This window comes from Anguilla anguilla, chromosome 16 (assembly GCF_013347855.1).
Source record: "Anguilla anguilla isolate fAngAng1 chromosome 16, fAngAng1.pri, whole genome shotgun sequence".
Taxonomy (NCBI): Eukaryota; Metazoa; Chordata; class Actinopteri; order Anguilliformes; family Anguillidae; genus Anguilla; species Anguilla anguilla.
In genome coordinates, this window is record NC_049216.1 from 25,145,492 (window position 1) to 25,166,144 (window position 20,653).

The 20,653-nt window shown below is 47.1% G+C and overlaps 1 protein-coding gene across 3 annotated transcripts in view; it reads right to left on the reverse strand.

The window, feature by feature from the left end:
• Window positions 1–7,995: 7,995 nt before the first annotated feature.
• LOC118214720 (immunoglobulin superfamily DCC subclass member 3-like) overlaps window positions 7,996–20,653 on the reverse strand; it is a 57,793-nt gene continuing 45,135 nt past the window's right edge. Inside the window, exons 8-14 of one of the 3 annotated variants that reach the window (XM_035394892.1) lie at window positions 13,883–14,130; window positions 12,610–12,774; window positions 11,774–11,962; window positions 11,315–11,419; window positions 10,840–10,975; window positions 10,516–10,720; window positions 7,996–9,645 (exon numbers count right to left, since the gene is read on the reverse strand). In XM_035394892.1, coding sequence (XP_035250783.1) covers window positions 9,496–9,645; window positions 10,516–10,720; window positions 10,840–10,975; window positions 11,315–11,419; window positions 11,774–11,962; window positions 12,610–12,774; window positions 13,883–14,130 — 1,198 coding nt within the window. In that variant the 3' untranslated portion in view covers window positions 7,996–9,495. Of the gene's footprint in view, window positions 9,646–10,515; window positions 10,721–10,839; window positions 10,976–11,284; window positions 11,420–11,773; window positions 11,963–12,609; window positions 12,775–13,882; window positions 14,131–20,653 lie in introns of all 3 variants that reach the window. The other 2 variants (XM_035394891.1, XM_035394890.1) reach the window with 2 other exon arrangements.

Consider the following 20,653-nt stretch of genomic DNA (forward strand, 5'->3'; position numbering starts at 1 on the left):
TGTTGAGCCAAAGGTAGGCGAGCACAGTGCAGTACGAGTCCGCCTTTATTTTTACTGACAGAACACATACGCAGTGCTCTCCCTGTCATGCAAGCCACTTACCATGCTGTTGTACCCCCAACCACCAGCCCCCCTTTTTTTGTATTTAGTTAGATTTCATTCTGCTCAAAGAAATTTGACCAAGAAGGAGGAACATGGCTTTTGGGGATCATGGATCACTGCATTTCATGTCATTTTTCTGATCCCTGGGCAGAATTGAGCACCGAGCACCAGGTACTCAGGGGAAGTGACATCGCTGCTGACCAGCAGTGCCCCTCCCCCGCTTCCCCATGCCTCCACCCCCCCTGAGGCTGTGGTAGATGGTAGGGGTGTTTGCAGGAGCGTGACTCTGTATCTGTATGCTTTCAGCATTAACTCACTGCCACTGGAAAGGTCACTGCGTGCAGTACACATCAGCCAAATACTCATAAACAGGCTTGCAGGGGGCAGCTTAATTCACTCGCGTTACTCATGAGAGAATCGCAGTCTCATCGGTTTTGTTGCGTTAATTCCGTCGCTGCCTGGGCTGCCCAGTGTGCATACACACCCCCTCCATCACGCATGAAAAACAATTCACAGCTTTGAAATCCGCTACGCATCCGCCATGACGGAGCCATGAACGGCTCAAGTGAAACTGTGTGTGCTTATTTAGCGGTAACTACAGGATTTTCAAAGCCACCTTCCACCCCCCCCTCCCCCCCCGACCTACCTAAAAATCAGCAGGGACTGACAAGATGGTCCCGATTATTTGTGACGTGTGAGAAAGGATTTTTCCTCTCTCCGCAGCCACCTTAAAAGTGTGTGACACCGAGGAAATCTGGAAGCAGTTAAAAACCAAACAAGAAAAACCCCCGAAAACTTCAGAAGGCCTGTCTGCCCTCTAACCCCTCCTCCCCCCAGCGCTCCCCTCCTCCGGCCCCCCTTCCTGCATGGTCGCTCCCTTTGAGCTGCTGAAAGGCGTGCCGCGCCGAAAAGCCAAAAGACAGCTGCGCCCCGTTCCCCCGCCCGCGCTCCCCACGGCCGCTCGATGAGAACGGGGTCCCCTCGCTCGGCCCCGCCCCGTTACGCGGGGTCAAGAGGGGCCGGGGGTGTGTCACGGCAGGGGTGGTCCAGCCCGGGATTGTCTTTCACTCTTTCATGGGGGCTGGGCCGGGCCCGTTTGCCACCGTGTGTGAACAGCGGCTCCCTCTTCCCCCTGATTTACAGGCTGAGGAGATAATGAAGAATCCAGGACCGGAGGCCTGTGGGACAGGCTCGTTAACTTCGGCCCCAAACGCGTAACAGAGAACGTGCTGGCGGGCAACAGGAAAGTGAAGGGGAAGCGTTGTCCTCAGTGGACAGTCACCTTTATTTCAGCTGCCGGAATTCATGCGTCTTCTGCGCATAAGGCTCAGTTGTAAATGACGAATGAAAAGAATTAAAAAGGGATTACCATAGATGTTTTTAAACACACAGGCCCGGGAGTAATTTCTACAACAGTACCCACACGGGCTCCGTGTTTGTTTGACTGCAGCAGCGTGTGGGCAGAGAACATACGCCAAGCGCGGAAACAAAGACGGGGGTAGAGTCGTTACCCCCCCCCCCCCCCACTCGCCCCGCGGTGCTGCAGAAATAAGCTGTGCGCCCCCCCACGGTGCAGTAAAAAAGGAGACTCGGTCACAGGGTGGAGCAGAGCGAGAGCTGGGGACGCTGCAGATGCATTAAGCTGCATTTCATACTGTATCACGCCCTGGGGGGAGGGGAGAGAGCCTGGCACCGCGATGTTGACAAACAGGGTCATTAATCGTGTTATTATAGGAGCGCAGCTCTGGAGAAGCCGCCGCTGGCCCAGGCCCGGGCTGCGATGGCAGGATCCGGCTCAGCTGCCTGACAACGGGACCAGCGACTGCGCTCTGAAAGGTGGGGGGCACTGGCGACCCAACCAGCCTGCGCAGCAGTGATGTGTGGACAGGGGTCATTTGGGTCATTTTTTAAATGGATGCCTTTAAGGACAGAGGACACATATCACTATGATGATTTACTTATAACTTCCTGTTTCTAGATACCCCAACTTAATAACAGCTGAAACTGTATTCTTACACCACACAGATCAAAAAGGAATATTTTGTGACTATGAACTATGTTTTGAATGACTATTGATCAGAATTTAATTGTTAACCGTTATCAACATCAATTTCAGTGTAAAGACACTGGTATGAATAGATACTAACTAGTAAAGTTGTGTTTGTTTATAGTGATGAAAGCGTGACTTGTGCATGATATATGAAGCTATTCCTCAGAGTCAATCCATGAAATTTACAGCATGCCATACTGAATATTGCAATTTTAGTGTAATGTGTTTGCCAAATGCTCATACGCTCACCATTCCCATGTCTCAAAAAGTATACCTAAGACCCAGCAGGGCACTGAACCAAAGGAAACAAAACAGACAAAGGCCATCATACTTACTAGAACTAGTTTATTATCATCATTGTCGTTGTCATATTTTTTTGCACAGTGAAGCCTAAAACAATACAAACTACAAAACTGCTTAATTTGCTCTACACATATATACATACATATACACACGTGTATATATATGCATATATACATGACTGGAGATCACTGGATCAGGAGGAACAACAGATATCAAATTTGCAGAACACATACGTTTTTTTTTTTGTATCAAAGTACTTCCTGACTGAACATTGTGAAAACATTGACCTGAATTCTACTGTAGCACTAGAGAGAAGGCAGAGGTGCTGATCTCAGTGGACTGATGCGATTGAGCAGCTCCTTGGAGGCAACAGCAGCAGTATTCAAGTCTGTGTCTTTGCTGCCATGCTATCTTTGTATTCACCAAGCAGTGGCAGCTCTCTCCCATCAACTCACACCACATTAGCAAATGGTGGCTTCTTTCTCCAAATCTTACACACAGTATAAGCACCAAGATTGGATGTGACATCTATATTTGGCATTTGTTTTTTTTTTGTTTTTTTGCTTGTGCAGCTTCACATTTTAACCTTGCATTACAGTGGAAAGGTGCACGTGTATGTGTGTGTGTGTGAGAGAGAGAGAGAACGAGAGAGAGAGAATGTGTGTGTGTGTGTGTGTATTGGGTGGGAGTCCCTTTCCCTGAAAATACTAAAAAATTCTAAAAAAGAAAGAATAATCCTATTCATTTTTTTGTGTGCATGTGTCTGATGGCTACTGCAGTAAAATGGAAATGAAAATGGACAGAAAGAACCAAATGTTCATGGGGGGTGGGGGGTAGGGGTGGGGTGGTCTGAGACAGGATCAGTGGTGACACTCACTCTGGGACAGAAACGCTCAGTGACCCCGTTATCCGAGTTAGCCCGTGGCCGTCCTTACGCTCTATCGCTGACATACTGTACCTGCAGTGATGGATGCCAGAGCTTTCTCCAGAGCACACCAACACCACACGGTTACTGCAGGGGCTACACTGAAGACGGTTCAAGAGAATGTATCATTTCAGGGAACTTAATGAGAATACCATCCTCTCCAACAGCACCTAAGTATCATTTTTCAAACAGATGAAAAATACTACTAAGAGATACAGAAACACGAGTGAGGGGTGGGGAAGGGGTACTGCAGGTCAGTTATACAAATAGCTGTTGTAAATATCTGTAGCTAAAGATACGAAAAAATACATTCTATGTTTGATGCACATAAAATGTACTGTGAAATAAATACTAATGCAAATATTTGTTTTTCAATAGAATGACATCTTACCAAGACATTACAAGTGCATTACACTACTTTTTCCATTTGGTGGAAGTACAACATACATAACATACAAAATATGAAATGGGAACATTTTGCCCAAAATATTGAATAAATAATGCAATCTTTAGAAATTTAGCATTTTCCCCACAATAAAAAAAAGTATTTGTTCTGTAAATTCAACGTCAGGTATATTATGAATCAGCACTGAATTTTTGCCAGAACCAAGAGAGCAGGTCCCGGAAATAGAAATGGTCTTAGTACCTTTTGCCCCACAATTCAACGATGCACTGCAATAAGCATGTGGTCCAGTTCATCATACGGTTCTCCTAGCAGTCAAAATGTCACACGTCCACAGCGATGCGTGTTTTTCCCCATCGCTGGTTTAGTTAAGATGAGACTATGAGGAAACTATGGAAAAAGTGAAGTTAATACAGCTGTTGAGAGGGGACTTGCTCGCAGTTAAGCACAATTCTCTAACAGCCCGCTTGCTGTTAAACACAATTCCCTCTCCTTAATGTGCTCATCCTTCTTTTCACAGGTTAGTTTACCACTGATCATTACTCAACTCAAACAGAAAACACAAAAGAAGGCTTTCTGACGATAACAGGCCTATCACACTTTGTCGTAACAGTGGCTAATTGTATTTAAAGTATTCAGCACGTTAACAGTGGATTCTGACTCAGAGCGGTTAACAGGGATGACGTGCTGACAGCGTGGAGAGGTTCGCTGTTTGTCACCAGTGGAGGGAGGGGGACCTCCCCGACACCATTCCCAACACCGCAGTCAAGTGCTGTCAACGAGCTGAAGGCAGCAAAATGACAAACCGTAAGCATTCTTCAGAGCTAAAAAAATTCAGCTGGAACACCCCCAGACAGGGACAATCTGCTGGCTCTGGTGTCATTTGCAGTGAAGCGAAACGATGTTTCTTAAAAAACACCTTCCCCTGGATAGGGGCTCAGTGGCTCCACACATATCAGTTGAGGGGGCTGCAGTGAATGGGTGGGGGTTTTGTGGGTGATATTTTCCACACCCTAATATAATAAATCTACTAAATTTAATGTCAATAAGGAACAGGGTTCAATATGGCTGGTCATTGAAAACCTGAATAATTCAGAACACAAAGCACGGACAGCCAGTGTTTTAGTGCAGCAGCTCACACATGGTGACTGAGTGGACTGAGTATCCACCGACAGCCAAAAGGGACCAGTGGTACAATCAAGGGGAACCAACTCTAAAACTGAAACTGATAAGCACCTTACAGGGAACAGGTGCTGGAAAGAGCCAGGTGATTATGAGGTACATAAACTGCCAGTGTATTTTAGAAGCCATCGCAGCTTAGTTCTTCCATGGTATTTTTAAGGCTGCTTGTTCCTACAACCTTTCATCTTTCCGTTTCTTTTTTTTTGTGGGGAAAAAAGGAGGAGGGGAATTGATGCTATTTTAATCCCTTTTATGCAGGGGTTTAAAAAGATGAAATGGTGACATCATCACCACTGGAAAAAAAAACAGTGTTTTACAGATCCACGGTTTGATCTTCTTTCTACATTCTTAAATACCCCAGTGTTGCCATAGCGCTGTAGCAGCTTAGCTAGCTACATGTTAAGATTTCGGCTCTGATTCTCCCTGGGGGAATCTGGGGTGGTGGGGGCAGTAGCGGGGGGGGCCTGAGGTGGTAATTTTGATAGACGGGCCATTCTCCACTGGGTTTGGGGAGGGGGAGAAAGAGGAGGATAGAAGCAGGGAGGAAAATGAAGAGACACACGGAAGGAGAAGCCATGGAAATGAGCACCTCTTGGACCACACATGTGGCTGTAATTCCCACAGTTGGTTCATCCAGGCAAAGTTCTGCCCAGTGGATTAAGATCATCTGCTCAATAAGCCGTTGACAAAAAGCACAACCCCAGACCCTCCAAACCACAACCTGGCTAAAGTCACCTGGGATTATGTGACAGATATGTGTTCTGGATATATGGCATGAAGAGTCGGCATCTTCCCTCCATCCTCAAAACCAAACCCAATAAAAAAGACCCTCATCAGAAACAGCATTGGGAAGAAAAATTAAGTAATGAGAGGTGCAACATTATTACAATCAATCTTTTAACCATAAATAAGAAAGGTGACTCCGTATGAAACTACTTGATTGGACTGGAATGATTATGATGTAATCATGAACAATTTAAGAAAGAATTCCTATTGTACTACAATGCAAGGGTGCAGGGTGAAAGATTGGCACTGTGACACTGCATCAGTCTTAGCTGCAATCAGCATCCTGCTTCTCAGGAGAGACCCCTCAAGTATTAAAAAGCACCAGAGTTTGAGTACCACATTGGTTTATAAATACACAAGTAACATTAAATGGGGTACTTCAGCTAGAGTGACTATTGTCGTTTTTTTTCAGGCTTGTCAGAACAGAATGCACTGAAATGTACAGTAACGATAACAGACATGGGAATATACCTGGAAAACTGAAGCAGAAAGCAAGCAATACAATGAACAAATCAACAGCAGAAGAGCTCCTTTCTCTCTGCTATATGTAAAATGTATAAAAGCATTGGCCAACATTAACAAAGTTTTGTATATCAAATCAAAACAACAACTGATTCTCTGGTTGTAGAACAGATACAATTCTCTCTGGAATGTGTATTCTTACTGTACAATGGATAGCACTTACCGAGTTCCATTAATAGCGACAGTTTACAAAACAGCTTACGATATTTCCCCTTTAAACAGTGTAGTTTCAAACTCCTATGACATATCGAGAAAGAATTGACCACGCGACACACAATTTTTAAAGTTGCAAAAGCACCAGTTTTTTCCCCTGCCTTGGATTTAATATACTGACCACATTCATCAGGGGAACTAGGTGGACAAATGTTATTGCAAAATACTGATAAAATAAACACATTTAAGCCACTCAAAATGGTGTTGAGATTTGATCTATTTCTGTTTTAAAGTAGTCCTTCTCAATGCTATTTTCACACTTAAAAGGTTATTTATGTCATGTTCTGTCAGCAGAAAGGCAGGAAGCATTTTTTCCTTTTCCAGAAGCTGCGGGAAGAAGTTGTTTTCCAAGTCAGGCAACAAATCAGACTCCGCTTTGAACAGTGAACAAAATGTAAGAAAATGCAGATGAAAAAAGTGAGACAATGAAAAATGATATTCTGAAAAAAAAGAAGCACACCAATCCACGCACATTCACGCTCACAAAAAGCTACATATGAAAACATAAAAATAGTTTTTGTGACACATGACTGCATGTCCACTGAGTGATTAGCCCTGAGGGGAAGCTTCTCCCTTCCTAGCGTTTGTTGGTTTAAGTAAGTGTTCTTGCATCTTCCTCCAGAGCAGAAGGCCAGGCACCTGAAAGCATGGGTGTTGCACTGAGGTAGGACACCATTGACATGCTGAGGCCTTTCGTATGTGCCAGGGTTCTGAAGGGAACAGGGAGAAGCCGAGGAGATGTACCACGCTGCCTCTAGAGCTTGGAAGGGTGTAAGTGATTCAAGGTCAGGATGTTTTTTATGCTGTCGGTCTTGGCCAATCAGATAAAAAATGACCAGATTGCCTGGGTCTCAGTGATGAACTTTGAACGGGAAAGCTGTCATGCTTGCTTTGTCCTTAATTTTTTGTCTTTTTCTCTTTGCAAACACAGCTTGGTGAGGTAATTCTGATGACTGCTAACCTTGCTAAACTGTGTTGGCAAAAGAAGAAAGACAATTAAAAAAAGAAAAATTATGAATCGTTTCCAGGATTCACTGTGATGTTGGAAAAGGTTATAAACGCCATATGCTATTTTGCTTGTTGGCAGTACAGGTGGAGCAATGTTAGGGTCTTACTACAGCACCCAAAAGCAGCACGCCCCCCCCTCTATATCACGCCAAAATATCTCCTCCTGAATCGTAAGCTTGCTTCTGCAAAGGTCTGGCTGGCCGTGAACGCGCAGCCAGATAGCAGTTTCTCTGCTCCAGCTGTTATTCTTGCAGTTTGATTGGCGTGCAGTGGTCTAATCTTATTTTTGATACGGTTTCATTCATCAGTTTCGGGGGGAGCTGGCAGGGTATGCGTGGGTGGGATTGGTAATAAACTGACAGGCTTTATGGGACTTGGCAGGTCTTGCACAGCAGCCCTGAATTAACTTTTTTTTTTTTGCTATTAGAATTTCGCAATTCACTCTCACAGCTTGGAGTGACGGCATCCCTATTTCAAATCCATAGTCAAGTGATGCTCTTGCCAGTTCAGAGAGCAATTTATTTTGAGAACTGCAATAACATTCATTCCTGTCAATGTCCACACTGACATTTTGATATATTTATCTGCTTTAATGTGTAAATGTGGCTAACATGTGTGTGTGCATGCACACACAACACACACACACGCATACATACCAACACACACACACATATGCAATTATTATGCATACAAGGTATGCATAGTAACCATATTCATATATACACACATACATACATCTACACACATGCAGATATGCACATTTGTAAAGAGTTGAAATCCTGTTCATAGCTGTATTTTTCCTGAAGTTGTAAGTGCAGTGCACCATTAACAGTCTACGTAAAAATAAAAATAAAAATCTAAAAAGGATATAAAATGAACAATCACTCTGTATGAGGTGGGGGGGGGGGGGGGTACACAGGAAAGTGTGTAAATATGGAGTTCTACAAGCAGAAATCAAACAACATCTGTCACACTTGCATGAGGTACTGACACTTTCACAGATTCACTGGGGTGAAGCCAGGATCTCACGACAAAACGGAAAAGTTTCACTGGAAAAGAATAACAACAACAACGACAATAACAACAACAACAACAACGACAACAAACAGCAAAAACATCAGCATCAGCATCATCATCATAATCATCTTGAGGTAGAATATATACTTCAGTGTTTGGAAGTGCTTTACGTTGGATTTTTTTTTTTTTTTTTTAATTCGCTTCAATTAGCAGGAGAGTGAAGGTACGTAACATCTGAGGTAGTGCGGAATCTGTTTTTGTTTTTTTTTTCCGACCAATCGCTCTACGTGTAAAGTAACTGAAGACAAGGGAAGACGCAGGGTCAAGAATGCTTCCCTCAACACATTCATTCCGGCTGAGGTAGGTCTGTGTTGTGTATCCTTGGGCTGATGTCCAGGTCTATAATCAGCCTGCGTGTAGGCCGAGAACCAAACAAAACCACCGATAGCACAGAAAAAAAGTCCTGAGACAGAATATACTGTATCAAATCCCTGGAAGAAGGCCTTAGTCGTCTTTCACAGCTGGGTTTATGGAATCACCGATTGGCTGAAAGTAGGCAGGAGGGGTTGATTTGTCTTGAAAAATGAAAACAGAACAAATTGTAAGAGGACCAATCCAAATGCAAATATGGAAGGTTTTTTTCCGTTTTCTTCAGAAAGCAAAGACACTCCAGGGCCATACTGTTTGTGCTGCTGGCAGCCGGTCAAACAAAACAAAATAAGGATGAAAGAAAAATCTCTTTTCCCACTAGTCAAGACTAAGTGTAGCTGTCTGGCATAAAACCGTTCCTAATCCAAGGGGTGGGATGTTTCCTTGAATGACTTTAGAATTTTTTTTTTGCCCCAAAGGGTGTTTCTTTTACTGCTAATAAATTGTTGCACAAAAAAAAGAATTGAAAAGAATTACTTAAATTGACCTGAGAACGAGAACAGTCATAGCAGGGACACTGCGTGTGAGGTGCATGAACGTCATGGGCTTTGACGATCACCCTTCTCCCTGCTGCCCGCTCATACCCCTGCCCTCTGCTGGCAGCTCCTGGAACTGTGTCTCCCCCTCCTCCACCAGGCTGAAGTCATCCAAGGGCAAAGTGGACATCTGTGTCTCGTCCAGCGGGCAGGAGGCCACGCCTTCCACCTACGAACGGCAACAACCATTGGCCATCAGCACAGCACACAAGGGAGCATGATCATTTATTTGCTGCAGAGACAGCACCATCTCTGAATCTAATGAATTTGCTGTCAATGTTCCCTCAATGAATAGTGTAACAGTCCCTTGGTGGTGCACTCGGTTGAATGACCAGCAATGGGGAGGACATTAAAAACTATGTTGGGGATTATACACACATAATATACTATGTATATACGCATATAATATACTTATATTTGATGAATGGCTAGAGTAACATATAGTATAAATTAACAGATTGATTATTTATTTGAATGAAGATCCACTGACAACCGATTATATTCGTTCAAAGCTCTTCTACATTTGCTGAAGGAGAGTTTGATATAACAGAACACTACAGACAAGCATGAACTCTCCCGCAAATCGCATGACGTCACAGGCTGCTTCAGATGTGCAGCTTTAGCAAGCGGGGAATGCCTGCGAGAGACAAAACGTGGATCCTGACGGACTGAACCCTTCCTAACCCTGGTCATGCTGCTCACGCTCACGCTTCAAGTTGCGGGGCTAGCGCCCACAGTCGAGCATGGCTGGGATTCCACCCGGGACTGTGGGACATGTTCATGCACTACAACAGTACCTTGACTGGGCGAAAAACCAAAAAATACTGGCCCACTTCTCTCTGAGTGACGACATCTGTGTGTGCACTAGACAAGAGCGGTGTATAAACCAGGGGCCATTTCTGTCCCTGCACTGCGAGACTCATCATTTAGTGAAAATGGACTGAAGGTTTGCCCCACTCAGAAAGCTTAAATACCACTTTATTCCAGAGAACTCCCAGAATCCCGCCCCCCCCCCCATCCCCAAACTAGCTCCACTCACCGTAAGCCCTGCGTGTCGTCCTGGAAACAGTCTCTCCAGCTCCTTGGTTTCTCCCCTGCTCTTTCCGGCGATGCCCCCGTTGCCCTCCCCACCCGCCCTGCTGACCCCGTTCAGGGGCACTGCGCCCTGGGACGGCTCCAGGGGTGCGCTGCGTCCTGCTGGAGGCGTGGCCAGCCTGTCTCGTACCGCCTTGCACATCATCAACCTGCACAAACAGGGGGCAGAGGATAAAGCGGGGCTCAGACACAGCGGCACAGCCTCTGAGCCAGGTCCGTGTGCTCCGGGTTCGAGCCTCGAACAGCCGGGCTGAAGAGGAGCGCATACCTCCCCCTGTAGCCGAACATGAGGAAGAGCACGCAGAACACGATGCAGGTGACGCCGATGTGGATCCCGATGATGATGCCAGTGGTGGAGGTCTTGCTTTGCTCGTCCTTCACGCAGTCACAGGGTGTGTTCAGCACTGGAAAGATCAAAAAAATTCACTAAGTGATCAACACCGCATTTACTTTATGTAGCTGAGGCTGCATGCCCAAAGAACACACCCCCTATGTCCCCCTCCCACACACACACACAGACAACACACAGGCACACACATGCACACACAGACATATACACACACACACTCACACAGACACACACACACACACATGTCCATACACATACACATACAAACACAAACTCACACAGACATAAATACACACATACACGCACACACACACAACATTTTTTAACCACTTGAAAAGGAAACATTTTAAATTGTGAGGCTGACCACATTGTGTACCGGTGAGGGGACAATCACCAGATCTCTCCATGGCCTCCTTCAGCGAGATGAAGCGCATTGTGGCATTGCCGTCGCCGTGCTGGTTGAAAGCCAGCACCTTCACCTCATACACCAGCGATGGGTCTGGGGGGGGGGGGGGGGGGCAGGACCATAGGGTCACCCAAGGGCACAGACAGGGTACTGCATCCATACTTCCACATCCATACTGAACACCACCCTAAACTAATCAAACTTAAAATAGACCATTACCCTAGATACAGCCTGGCAGCATAAGCGTCAGAACTGAGAGTCATTCAAGGTGACTCTTACAGCTAGAGCTAATTAATGAATGCATGACCACACAAATGAATAAATAACAAAAGGCACACATCTATTTTACATGAGCTTGCCAGACAGTCCTTTCCCCTCCCCCTCCACCACAACCAGTGTTAACCCATCTCAAGCCCTGCCCCTGCCACCTCCCAAACACACACTTACCCAGCTGCGTGATGTTGTACTGGGTGATGTTGCGAGCAAAAGTCAGTGGTCCTGTGAAAGGGGATGAGTGGACCTTACGATAGTACAGCCTGAATCCCTCGTGCTGGCCCATCTTTCCAGAAGGTTCCCATATGGCCAGCACCGTGGTGGAGTTCACCACCTTAGTGAAAAGGGTTGGGGGGGCCGGCACTGTGGAAGAGAAACCCCCTCCTCATGTGAGTAACTCCTACGGCCACGGAAAGCCTCCTAAAAGAGCCACTGTACCACAGCAGTTCTCAGCCCATTTACAACACGAGCCCCTAGTGCCATGAAGCGCGGGAGCCGATTCTACAGCAGGGCTTTGGCACTGCACAAGAACGGGGAGTTTCAGCCAATATGGCCACCCTGCCTCCTCACACGCCAGCAGATGTGGCTCTGCCAGCAGTGCTAGGAGCGCAGCTCGATGGGGGCCCGCTGATTAAAAAGAGCCAGCTGCTGGCTGAACGCCTTCCAGAGGAAGCGCTTCCCAGTGAGCTCTCTCCTCAACCAATGGAGGACGTTCTACCGATTGCATAACTGCAAGTGGGTGAAAAAAAAAAAGATGTGTAAAAAAAAAAAAAAAAAAAAAGATGTAAACAAAAAGCTGCCCTCGACTCCCTATGGACTTGAACCCCAGAATGAGGCTAATGCGCACTCCAGCCTGGAGCCTCTAGCAGGAGCTTAATAGATAGAACAGCACATTAAATAACGGGAGATTTTAATTTTAGGCCTGCATAATTGCTCCAATTACTGTAAAGACAAAAGGGCATCGCGCGGGAGCAGCCGTTGGCCCGTGTTTGCGGCGCGAGGAGGCTCACCCTCCCCCGGCGTGCTCTCCACCACGTGGTCCGAGGGCTTGCTGGCGCCCCGCGAGGTGTAGGCCTTCACGTAGAAGGTGTAGCTGGTGGAGGGCTCCAGGTCATTCACCACTTGCTGCAGAGTGCTCTTGCTGACAGCCTCCTGGTACTCCATCTCGATGGGGTCTGTGAACAGGGGCGGGGGGTGGGGGGGTGGGGGGGTGGGGGTGGAGGGGTATGAAAAAGAGCGTGGGAGGCAGAGGGCAAGAGACAAAGAGAGAGAGGAATGAGATGGTGAGCGCGAATGAAGACAGTGGTGAAAATGATAAGATAATAACAGTCATTATTTATTACACCCAGTCGCTGCTTTTTAATTTTCAATGTTGTAATCACTATTTTCCCATTCATTTTTTTTCTGAATGGTTTTGGCTATTAAAGTCATTGTGTTGAATCAAGATATAAAGGCTGTATTTAGAGCTGGAATGAAAGTGTGGAGTAAAGGGAAAGAAGAGAGATAAAGGAAGAGAGCGCGAGAGAGAGAGAGAGAGCACAGAGGCTGTGTTAACTCAGACCCACTCACCCATAACTGCCATCTACCTCTGGCCCTTAGCCAATCAGGGTTTCCTGTCTATGGCTGGTAATTAAAGCGTTTCCTATTGGATGGCCCCTGGGGCCTTTAATTATCCATCTGATAGCACTACCACGCAAAGAGGACCAGCTGTGGCCAGGCAACGAGCAGAGCTACAGAAGAGCAGGATCGCATCAGCGGAGAGACAACCCCAACAAAACCGTAAATAAATAATAAGAAACATGCCTTCATAAAATTAATGCTGATCCAATTATCAATTGAAAGGCCCTTTATAGCTTGCAGAAGTAGGATGGATGATACGCGGCTCGCATCCTTTCCGCAGTTGAGAAGGCAGCCCCTCCTTTCTCAGCCTGTCAATCAGCGTTCGAACCCGTGACGGCCAGCGAATGTTGTTTCGGCGCTCCGGTAAGACCACCATAAGAGGCAGTCTTCAACAGCAGAAACTGTAACTCAGCGGAGCGTAAACACTTATCCTCAATACCCCTGTAGATCCCTGGGCCTTCATGGTATGCGGTTATACATTATTTTTACATTATTTTTCTGCTTACCCTGCTTATGTTCTTCTCAGGTCCTTACCAGGGGGAGCTTTCTCATCTTTTATTTGACATATTATCCCTTATATATTTACTGAGCCAATTCAGGTTATGCACCTTGATCAAAGATACAACAGCAGAGTTCCATCCGCGATCAGGACCAGCCTCTGACCTGCAGTTTTGCGGATGTGGAGGACATATCCAATGATGTCCTGTGTGTTCTGGACGGGCTCCTTCCAGGAGACCTGGATGGCGGTGGGGGAGAGGGGGTCAGCTCGGACCGAGCCCGGGGACCCCGGGAGGCCGTCGGCCCACAGCACCGTCAGCCGGGCGCTAGCCTGGATGGAGCCGGCGCTGTTTTCGGCAATGCACTGGTAGATGGCCTCGTCCTCCGGGCTGATCCCGTAGATGGTCAGCGTGCTGGGGGAGGGGCGGGGCAGGAGGCAGGCAGGGGGGAAGAAGAAGTGAGAAAGTCCAGGATGTTAAACAACTCAACATGGAGAACGCACACGAGAGCGGTACACACAAAAGGGCCCACTGTGTAGGTCACCAAATGCGTAAAGTGTGAGGTGATGTAGTGTACATAGGAGGAGGAGGTACAACCAAATCTGAAATGCACCATCTCCACAAAGGAGTACTTCCTGAAAGTCCCCTCCCCTGGAACTGTATTTATTCCCATTGGTGAAACCACACCATCTGTGCGCACACACACACACACACCTTACTCCACCCTCACCCTCCCCCTCCCCCTCCCTCTGTTCACGAGCTGCTGCAAGAGGACAAGGGGATTATTATTAGACCTGAATATATAATATAACAGCTTGTTGCCGTTAATCTTTTGGTTATGATGAAATAAAACTTTTAACATGTACAAGCAGTAGAATATTGAAATATGCCCTGTGGCTTAATGTCACGTTGCATGCAGATGGATTAACTTACTTATGCACATTTCTTGTCAAGACCATTTTTTTCACTGCAAGAAATAATTAAAATGTGGCAGTCTCAAAGAGAATCGTAAAAAGAGACTTAGTACATAGAAAGTTTTTTTGTGTGGTACGTGGACTGGGGTGTGGCATTCCAGTGTTGAACAAGCACTGTTCAACACTGGAAGGGGCTGAGGACGGGAGTGTGACATGGTGTGACAGCTACACAGCCATTTCAAACTGAAGAGAAAGAAACCGTCTCCCGCCTTTTTCCCTCAGGTTTGTTCTTGTGCAGCCTCTTTCGGGCCTCTGGGACATTTTGCAAACAGCGCTCAAAAACAAAGTTAAATATGCTTTTCATTCGGTACATTCAAGGCTGTGGGCTTAGACAAAGATGAGCTCCACCAGCATTGAGCTATTCAAACACACAACTGCAGCTGCCCATCGCAATGATAACAATAATGGGGGAATTCTCAGTAAAGGCAGAACACCCTTTCTTAGGGTTCAGACCCATTCTTCGGGGATCAAGAGAGATCTGATGCTCGTCTGGATCAAGCTGTCACCCCATGACCCTCTCTCCCAAAGCTTACCCTCAGCTCTGTTTAATTAAGAGCTAAATCAATCCATTAAAACCTTTCAGCATTCACCACCTCAAAAACCTATGACCCTTTCACATTTCATCATATGATCATTCCTATATGAATTCTGCGCCAAATAGAGAAATACTAATAAGCCTTTTTACGAATATGATTTTAGACATTATCAGCACGATTGAGTGATCTGATCGCAAATCAAACTGGGCTTCCACACCAACGGGCCAATATAGTCTCATACACCTCTTCTACTGCACTGAACACAGTTTTCCCCCAGTTACAGTTTCCCAGTGTAGCTTAACTACTGCGGCATCGCTCGTCAATTCTGCACTCTCCAATCTCCGCTGCAACAATCCACAGACCCATTCTGACAAAGTATTCTACATGCATAACATATAGAACCACAGTGGTGAGGCTGAGTATGACTGCAGAAATTCCCCACCTCATCACTGCGTTTGTTAGCCATCATTGACAGCACACACGTGTACAATCACAGAATTTATATGTATGACCCGAGGACCGGTTACACCAAATTACAAGCACAGCAACACCACGTTGTACCATAGGCCATTATGAGCAATGTGACATGTGGGAGAAAGAAGGAACGAGACAATACGATTACTGTTCAGAAGGCATTACATGCGCTGAATCGAAGTGAGAAGAGAATTGTGGTCTGTTAAAAAATGTGATGATGTACAACTGAATATCTAAAAAAGAATAGATAAAGGTCTGTTTTGCCAGCAGTTGGATGCTGAGTAGCTCATTGATCACGTTTCAGATGGGAACAGCTAGGCGCTGGAGAGAGCCTTTGTCAGAGAGCGTATTGAATGCAGTGTCTGCCAGGCAGAATCAATCTCCCCGGCTTCTTTTCTTAATTAACAGGATGGAAAAGGCTTCCGATTTCATTCTCCTGAGCCCCTTACCTTCCCCTGGCCAATCTGCCTTTGACCCCTGAGCAGCCGGCAGCTCCCTGTTAACCCCTCCCACACACGCTCGCGCTGTCTGAGTGAGGGATGGACGGCGCATTTTCACTCAGGCGACCTGACCGGACGCCACTGACGCATAGCCAAAGGGCCCCTGTCGGGAAAGCGCTCTGCCAGCCCTTGCGCCTGAACGGTGCTCTGGGATCTTTCACAGAGCACCCCATATTTCATTCAGGTGGGCAAACCCCTGTCCTCCGTGCATCTCTCCCTCTCCAAATCCCCTCCCTGCCAAAAGTGCACACACCGTGGAAGCCTGCTGTCGACTCATTGCTTGTGAAATTCCACACCCGCTGGCAACATTCCTGCCCCCCTACCTACTCCGCCCCCCCCCCCCAAACCCCCTCGCCCCTTTTCTTTTCCACTAGGCACCAACTAGCCCCTCCCTCCCTGTGCTGGTGCATCTCAGCTGCTGGACCTCCATGTGCTGCCACTGAAAAGCTGTGCCTGCAGTCCACATGCCAGCCAGGTAGAGGGGGAATGGGCAGAAATGAGCCGGCCGTGGTGCCTCGGTCACATGCGTTACCGTGGCAGCAGAATGCACTGCCTTGGCACTGGCTATCACGGCTCTCCAGGCACCGAACAAGAACGGATATCTCTGTTACGGGCACCGCTTTGACAGTTCAGGCAAGACTCAACAACCTAACAGATCTGGCAAGCGAGGCCTGGCGCGCTTCGGCCAAACGGTCGGCGTCTCTCTCTCGAGTCGCGCGCGCAGAGGCGCTGCCAGAGCTCGGGAGCAGACTTGGCTCTGACCTGTTGCCAGTGCGGTTTCCCACACGTACGGAGAGGAGCGGCTTCACCCCCCCTCCCTTTCCCATTCTCTCCTTTCATTCCTCAAGCACCACATAATTGCCCCAGATAATCAAAATATACTTAAGCTGGAAATCCACGCCACGGAACCCTGCGAAGGGAGGGGCAGCAAACAGAGGGGGGACAGGCACACCATCCCTACCAAATCCCCCACCCCCCCCCCCCCACTGACAAAATCAAAAGAAAGAAAGACAGGGGAAGAATACAGAGCGTTTTTCAGAGGAAAAACAAAAGGTGAGTGTTGGGACCATCTGCCTGGCCTTGCTGGGTGAGGGTGGGGGTGGCAGCAGGCCCAGAGCAACATTTACTCATCAGTTCAAGGCCACTTCACAGATTGATGGAGGCGATGGTGGGGGCGATGAGGGGGGCCGCCAGTGACTGGGGCAATGCTTGCGAAGTTGCCAGTCGGCGCCTTTTCAGCCTGTTCTGAGGCGGGGGGGGGGGGGGGGGGGAGGGCTGGTTCCCACCAAGCCGATAGGCAGAAGAAATAAAGAGGGTCTGGGGGGGGGAGGGGGATTTGGGGTGGTGGGGGATGGGGGGGCTGTGCGTTTGTGTCTTTGAACACGGCCAGGCTGGAGGAGCTGTCTCACGACTCGGTGGAAGGCGATGGAGATGACTGATTGCGCAGGAGGTCAGGGGTCAGAGCCAGCGCCCAGGTCCCGCGGTTTGAGTAAAAAAGAAAAAAAAAGAAAAGAAGGATGGGGGGGGGGGGAGGTGGGGAGGGGGGGGGTGGCTGGGAGGTTCCACCAAAAAGGGTCAAAATGCTGTGTTGAAAGAGAGGAAAAAGGCGCGCACTCCAAGCAGATTCAAGTGCATGGAGGAGGAGACGAGCGAAACTCAGACAGAGGAAGGAATCTCTCTTCATTACTCCGTCTCTATGCGGTTCATTCTCTCTCACTCCCGCTCACTCACTTATCAAGAAAATTGCCATTGTGCTGATCTCCACAACATGAAAACAATATGCAGGCCACAGGATGATTAGGTCACAACCCTCCACCTTTCATTTAAACATCGGGGACATAATTGATACAAATGTCGGCCCTCAAAATATTTTAACTCAGATCCTTTGCCACAATGATTTGGTTGAAATGCACAGATTTAAAGAGCCCTTTCACACAAAGAGTGAATGTACCCAATACCCAATCCTTTGCGCACTCACTGTGAAATATATCAGTAGCTTCAGGATTTGGTCAAACTTAACTATGGACATTACTTTAAAATACTTTCAAAAAAGTCAATCGGGCATCGGGATCAGCTGAATTTCATTCCGAGCGCATGCCAGTAAATCATTTTCAATGAATAACTACATTAGACTTCATAGGAATGTATTAGGCAGTGACATATGTGCCCTTTATTCTCTGCACGTAGGACAGGACTGTTCCTCCGAACTTGTCACAGTCCCATCCAGTGGTCAGAGTCAGCATATCCTTCAATTCATGCTCTGCAAATGGGAATTATGCAGAGACGTTAAAAAAGTGACAAGGGGACCAGCAATAGGGAGGCATTAAAACATGAACTGTAATCAGACGAGCCACTGAATACAGTGCTAATATAAACAAGCAGTACTGATTACTAGTAAATGATAGTGAAGGTGCTTTACTACATGCATGTGGAAGAGCATGCATAATTTTGCTTTTAAAGTGAGTGCTTATGTTGATGACATGCAAAAGGGTGTCTACGCATTACTAGGCATGTGAGTAGGCTTGTGCGTGTCTCGGTGTCCATACGTTTCTTAGCATCTGTGTGAGTAAGTACATGGATGTGTGCCTGCATGCATGTGTGTGCACTTGGAAAAACAGAATTGATTCTCCAAGCCCCCTTGCCTCTCCCCTGAAGGTCATCACGGGGGATTGCAGGGAAGATAGAGGTGCTGTATCTGCAGATCTTTCCTGACTGACAGACTAAGTACGACACTGTGTCTCTCCTCTCACCCCTCTCTCTTTGTCCTCTCAAACACACGCACACACACAAACATACACACACACACACGCACACACACAAATACATACACACACATGCACACACACATAACACACACACACATGCACACTCACACACAAATACAAACACACATGCACAAATACACACAGACACACACAAATACACACACACAAGTACATACACAAACACGAACACAGAGACAAGTGCCACATAGCCCCACTTGAGGGGAGAGAGGGTGAGTGTTCGCAGGATTAGTTCAGTTATCCCCCCTGGTCCCCCATATTCCCCGAGATGCTGGACCCAGGCTGGAGTTTAACCAAGGGCGTGCACGTCTACACACCAGCACAGATACTGCCACAGCTGAACAGAACAGCGTGACCCTGACTTTGACCCTTTAATAATTATTCCTCCTATTGCTCTGACTTATGAAATGGTATTATCAGATGGGGATACAACCCCCCCACACAATTACACTAACAGTACCGCTACATTTCAAACCTACACACTGAATGCATTTGATCTGGAGATTTCAGGCCACAATTCCTTTGTGGAACCCCCTGGAGATCCCCTGAGCCAGACCACTCACCCCGTAATGCAATGAGTTAGATTACACACCTGCCTCTCACATCACTTACATGGCTGTAGCCATGCAGCTAGATGAATTCCCATTACACAAACAGCTTGCCCCATCCCCTCCTTCCCTTAGCCGGGTTTAAGAGCCAATTAGCTAACGGTACTGCAGGGGACCACTCCCAGCTGAACGGCCACATTGCACAGTGTGATGCATGAGAGGGAGGTCAGGGGTCACCGTGGTGTCAGTTTAGGGTCCCCAACTTCCCTGCCGCCCCCCCCCCCCCCCCCCTGTGTCCAGATACCTTTGTTTAAGTAAGCAGTCAGGCTTAGTCTAAAACTGGGCAAATTCCCTCTGTAAGGGTTACTCTCAAAATAATTAACAAATGAGGAATTTTTTAATTGACTGATTCATTAATGCCAAATGCTGATGCTCTGTTAGCGACTGTTGAGATTTGGCTCAATAGCCCATGCCTGAGGACAAGGCATTTTTTTTTTTTTGCCTTACTTCACGTCAGATGTACTCTACCTTTCCCCTGATGTACTGTATCTGGGAAGAAGAAAAAAAACTGCAATATTAATTACTGCCCAAAGCATTCCACAGCCCACCCCCTTTGTCCCAAGGGTTGAAATGCTCCAAGCCTTGCCAAACACCCCTCCAGTGTGCATGGCTAGGGAAGAATATGATGGTGATCCGCATGCAGAAATGACATGCCAGACCCAGAAACCATTCCACAGTATGTTAAGCACTGGACCTTGGCCAGTAACCGACCCCAAATCCGCTCCCAGAGCCTACATATTTAAATAGCACGTAGCTCAGACCTTGCCATTGAAATTGCCATGCCATATTGCTTTCACTGTCTTTGCTGCTGAATAATACAGCAGCTCAGGTTTGTGCTCTGTGGCATAAACAGGAGGAGGTACAAAGGAACACTGTAATAGTGTCTTCTCTCCTTCACTGCCCTCCTGTACAGGCAACATCCCCTTCACTTGACAGAAGGCTCTGCTAGCTACTGAACTAGCAGACAGGGTCTACAAACCTCAATCATTTCAGAAGTGTGCGCTGATGCTGATATTTCTGAAAGGGGACTCATAGAATGGCGTGACCTCAGGTGTATTATGG